Consider the following 5,694-nt stretch of genomic DNA (forward strand, 5'->3'; position numbering starts at 1 on the left):
TAGTCAGCTGTCCAATTACTCTTCACTGAATCACAAGCGCCGGGAAACCCTTTGTTGGGTAGCTGTTTGGCTATACAAAATAAATAAAATAAAAAATAAATAAATAAATAAATGCTCAGTGGGTTGTGCGAAGCTAGATTTAACATGGTCATCTGTGGAAGTGTGTCCCTCCAGAAATCAGAGTAGATCATACGGTGGGGGTCAAGAAAGGTTTATTTAAGTATCACAGATGCAGAGACCCCATCCATCATCAAGCTAAGACCAACGGACAAATGTCTCTATTCCAGCTCACGGCCTAGCAACCATCCCCACATTCCAGAATATCATGACACAGGACGTCACACCTTCTCCCTCCTTACATATAGGGAGGAGTCACTTTAGTCTGGTGCTCAATTACATGTGTAGATGTGTCTGGTGGTGCCTGATAACTGAAAGGCACGCATTTGTTTACATACAATTTCAAATATGTCTAATTTATTATTCCCATTACCGCGCTTTCAACCTTGAGAAGGCCCATCCTAGACCAGTGTGTGGACAAAACACATGCTGACAAATCGAGGACAAAGGGATTGGGACATGGTCTAGGGACACTGACAACAAATCCTACATCAAACCTCACGTTTAACTGATGAAGCGCAAAGAGCGATACAAAGCGATATACTGAGAAAAAGTAACCTTGAGAATTGCTGCAAACTAAAGTAAATTTAAAAAAAACTAATAAAAGAACTAAATATCCACAGCTGTGAGACCTAGAAGTCGATTATTTCTCAATATAGCCCTAGTTTATGATTACCTTACAGTGCTCACATTATCATCCGCGCTAGAAGAGATGGGAGCCTGGGGTGTCTGGTCACAGAAGCTCATTTACATACAAAGGGGGTGACAACCTGTTTACAACGCACAGTACAGCTTGTACACAGAAAAGGGTAAAGTCTTGTGTCTCTTTTTTTCATTTTCTTTAATATATCCTGCACCTCGCTCTCTTCTCTTTCTCTCTCATTTCAATTCATCATAAATTAGTCAAATTCACTATTGCTTTATCAGCACGGTACAAGTCGGGGGTAGCCATACTTTGAAGGGTTCCCCCCACTATTATCTAGAAACGGGACTCAGTTCCACCTAGCTCCTTAGCCTGCGACTGATAATTGTTACTTTGTGCCCCTGCACTGCAGACACAGGCCTCTGAGTGTTTGTTTGGTGAGTGGTGCAAGAGAGGAACAGAGAACTTGACAAAATTAGACCTTCTAGTGCTTAATACACTGAAAATGTGAAACAGTTTGGGGCTTAGGGGATGGATAAAGAATAACGTCAAGAAACAAACGCAAATTAAAAGCACATTTTATTTATACTCTGAAAACTGTTTAAAAATGTAATTTCTAAGTTTCACATATCTGTTTAAAAATATTTACACTTTCAGTCATTTCCGAGTTTAGTTGCAAACTAATAGTGGGAAAAACACATGATATATAAAAACTGAAACCAAAAACTTATTTTTACATTATTTTATGTTTCTTGTTTTGTGTTTTTAAAACAGGCCGTCAACCTTTCACGTGAAAATTAGTATAAGGGCCTGAAATCACTTCTTGTGATGTCACTACATGTGACGTCACTGTGATTTGCATATGATAATGGCCTCCTTCACTATTTTCCTTACTTGTGCGCTGTTTATTGGCATGATATGGGTCTATAGGTATTAAAAATAAACATATAAATTCACAGGTGTTCAGTCCATTTCTCTGGTGATGTCACACATTGACATGAATTCGGCTGCTTCTTCTATTTTTAGGTGAGTACAAATAACGTGCAGTTCCCCCTCTTTCCATTTTTCTCTATTTCTCGCCCCTTTCTTTGTCTCTCTCGCTCTCTTTATCTCTCACCCTCTCTATCTTCCACACACTCCTGTTAGCTTCATGAATGTTACTGCTACTTCTGGCATTCATACGACAAATCCTTTAGAACATTGGAGGACAAGGGACAATCAAGTGTGGAAGACGAGTTGCTGGGACTGCAACTGATTGTCCAGTCACATATATACTTTTGATGTGGGATTTCGCTATTTCACCACATTCTTCAAACATGGTCGACTGCTTACAATGGCTCAATTCTGGTAAAAAGTAGAGTTTGGCAAGTCACAAAATGAATAGGGTGAGCCATGTCGGAGAGGAGCCACGGGTCACACTTAGTTATAAGGCCCGAGGCACGAGCTGATCCATCAACCGATAACAGAATGTAAAAGATGCAGCAAACATTACTTAACCCCTTCGGTGCTCATGACGGAACGGTTCCATCATGAGCGTTGGTTGGCCTGTGCTCACGATGGAACCGTTCCGTCATGAGTCCATAGGTTCTTTAGAACCTTCAGCACTGCAGCGGAATTCGCGCAGCACTGAAGGGGTTAGAAACAAGGTATATGCTCTTTTATATCTCAAAACAGGTTATTTCTTGAACACTTGTGCTTCGCTTTAGTTCATCACATATACTGCAGTGGCATTTGTTAATAGTAATATCTACATTTTACCAATGAAGTTTCCCATCTCCAGAGCTCTGAGAGCATGTCCACTCTGGGTGTGTTTGGCTTATAGGTTTTGTCACTAATCCGACAAGTTAGCTGAAAATATCGTTGTTAGTCCCAGTATTGTTCAGTGTTGCTTTTACAGATGGTGTGGTCAGGTGCGATTGAATGTTTTTCTTTGTGTCTCTTCTTCACCAAATAAAAATCAACAATTTTTCTTTTCTTTTAGTTCACATTGTGCTAGCCTCCCACTGTGTATCCTGGTATATCATGCTGCTTTGCTATGTGTACGGAAGTGAACAATCACTGAAAACAAACACATTTATAATTCTGTAAATACTGTTATCTGTTTTCCTTCTTTACTGCTAGTCCGGTCTTCTATCACCTGGCATTTTAATGTCCCACATAATTTGAATTGAATCTTTTTCCGTAATTCATTCCTCTCACAAGAACTGCACTGTTCTGCTCTTGTCTATGTCCTCAGATGGGTCAGTATTATTTTTGATGTTCTTAAGTTCTTTCCGGAGTCTCTGTGTTTGCTGATGTGTTTGGAGGTTTGATAAGTGACTAAAGCTCTTCCCGCATTCACTGCCGCTGAATAGTTTTTTCCCCGTGTGTGTTTGCTGATGACTTTGAAGGTGTGATAACTGACTAAAGCACTTTGCACATTCACAGCACTTGAATGTTTTTTCTCCTGTGTGTGTTCGCTGATGAATCCTTAATGCTGAAGAGCCGCAAAAACTACTGTTACATTCACTACAATGATAGGGTTTCTCCCCTGTGTGTGTTCGCTGATGTGTTTGGAGGTTTGATAAGTGAATAAAGCTCTTCCCACATTCACTGCAGTTGAATGGTTTTTCCCCTGTGTGTGTTCGCTGATGACTTTGTAGCACTGATAATTGACTAAAGCTCTTTACACATTCACTGCACTTGAATGGTTTTTCTCCTGTGTGAGTTCGCTGATGATACCTTAATGCTGAAGAGCTGCGAAAACTACTGTCACATTCACTACAATGATAGGGTTTCTCCCCTGTATGTGTTCGCTGATGTGTTTGGAGGTTTGATAAGTGACTAAAGCTCTTCACACATTCACTGCAGTTGAATGGTTTTTCCCCTGTGTGTGATTGCTGATGTATTTGTAGCACTGATAATTGACTAAAGCTCTTCAGACATTCACTGCACTTGAATGGTTTTTCTCCTGTGTGAGTTCGCTGATGAATCCTTAATGCTGAAGAGACGCGAAAACTACTGTTACATTCACTACAATTAAAGGGTTTTTCCCCTGTGTGTGTTCGCTGATGTGTTTGGAGGTTTGATAAGTGACTAAAGCTCTTCCCACATTCACTGCAGTTGAATGGTTTTTCCCCTGTGTGTGTTCGCAGATGTCTTTGTAGCACTGATAATTGACTAAAGCTCTTTAGACATTCATTGCACTTGAATGGTTGTTCACCTGTGTGAGTTCGCTGATGATACCTTAATACTGTAGAGCTGCGAAAACTATTGTCACATTCACTACAATGATAGGGTTTTTCCCCTGTGTGTGTTCGCTGATGTGTTTGGAGGTTTGATAATTGACTAAAGCTCTTGACACATTCATTGCACTTGAATGGTTTTTCTCCTGTGTGAGTTTGCTGATGAATCCTTAATGCTGAAGAGCTGCGAAAACTACTGTCACATTCACTACAATGATAGGGTTTTTCCACTGTGTGTGTTCGCTGATGTGTTTGGAGGTTTGATAAGTGACGAAAGCTCTTCCCACATTCACTGCAGTTGAATGGTTTTTCCCCTGTGTGTGTTCGCAGATGACTTTGTAGCGTTGATAATTGACTAAAGCTCTTTAGACATTCATTGCACTTGAATGGTTTTTCTCCTGTGTGAGTTCGCTCATGACACCTTAATGCTGAAGAGCTGCGAAAACTACTGGCACATTCACTACAATGATAGAGTTTTTCCCCCTTGTGTGTTCGCTGATGACTTTTTAGGTCTGATAACCGTCTAAAGCACTTTGCACATTCACTGCACTTGAATGGTTTTTCCCCTGTGTGTGTTTGCTGATGGGTTTGTAGATTTTCGAATCGATTACAGCTCTTCCCACATTCACTGCACTGGTATGGTTTTTCCTTCGAGTGTATTCGCTGATGTCTTTGTAGGTGATCTAATCGACTAAAGCTCTTCCCACATTCACTGCATTTAAATGGCTTTTCTCCTGTGTGTGTTCGCAGATGATTTTGTAGGTGTGATGACTTACTGAAGCACTTTGCACATTCACTGCACTTGAATTTTTTTTCTCCTATGTGGTTCCACAGATTGCTTTGTAGGTGTGACAAGAAAGTAAAACACTTTGCACATTCACTGCACTTGAATGGTTTTTCCCTTGTGTGTGTTTGTTGATGTCTTCGTAGGTTTGATAATCGACTAAAGCTCTTGACACATTCACTGCACTTGAATGGTTTATCTCCTGTGTGCGTTGGCAGATGAATCCTTAATGCTGAAGAGTAACTAAAACTACGGTCACATTCACTACAATGATAGGGTTTTTCCCCCGTGTGTGTTCGTTGATGACTTTGTAGCTTTGATAATCGACTAAAGCTCTTCACACATTCACTGCATGTAAATGACTTTTCCCTTGTGTGTGTTTGATTATGTCTTTGAAGGTGTGATAACTGACTAAAGCACTTTACAAGTTCACTGCACTTGAATGGTTTTTGTCCTGTGTACGTGTGCTGATGAAGCTTGAGTAGTGATGACAAACTAAAGCACTTGCTACATGTGTATGAATCTTCTTTCTTGGTTAGTCTCTGTGGGTCAGATATATATTTATCTACATCTCTTGACTGTATTTCCTGAGGGGCCAACATGGCTGTTAAAGCACTTGTGTGTTTCTCACACACTTTATATGTGCGCAGTATTTTGTACGTTTGATTTCTGTTTTAACAATAAAATACAATAGCCACCAAATATTTGCCACACTCCTAATATGTAGAATGTGTCTTTGTAAGGGATTGTGCCTTTAGATTGGATTATGGCTGTGCACGCTGGCAGGTAAAGATGTATCTTCCTTCTGCCGGTTCAAATTTGGACAGTCTGTTGTATAGTAGATAGAAGAGCTCCTCTTTCCATTACCCGACAGTTGTCTGACTCCGCTCTGTTGTGCTTTCCGCTTGTTACTGTGGTTTGGCCAG

General features: G+C 40.4%; 1 protein-coding gene across 1 annotated transcript; it reads right to left on the bottom strand.

Moving 5' to 3' along the window:
• Positions 1-2,955: 2,955 nt before the first annotated feature.
• LOC147665603 (uncharacterized) lies at positions 2,956-5,370 on the bottom strand. Its single transcript, XM_086949656.1, has 3 exons — positions 3,963-5,370; positions 3,482-3,878; positions 2,956-3,229 (listed from the first exon to the last, which is right to left on the bottom strand). Exons 1-3 carry the CDS (start codon positions 5,368-5,370, stop codon positions 2,956-2,958), a joined length of 2,079 nt encoding a protein of 692 aa, XP_086805782.1.
• Between the last annotated feature and the right edge of the window lie 324 nt (positions 5,371-5,694).

The sequence above is a fragment of the Lissotriton vulgaris genome, unplaced genomic scaffold (genome assembly GCF_964263255.1).
Source record: "Lissotriton vulgaris unplaced genomic scaffold, aLisVul1.2 SCAFFOLD_1357, whole genome shotgun sequence".
Lineage (NCBI taxonomy): Eukaryota > Metazoa > Chordata > Amphibia > Caudata > Salamandridae > Lissotriton > Lissotriton vulgaris.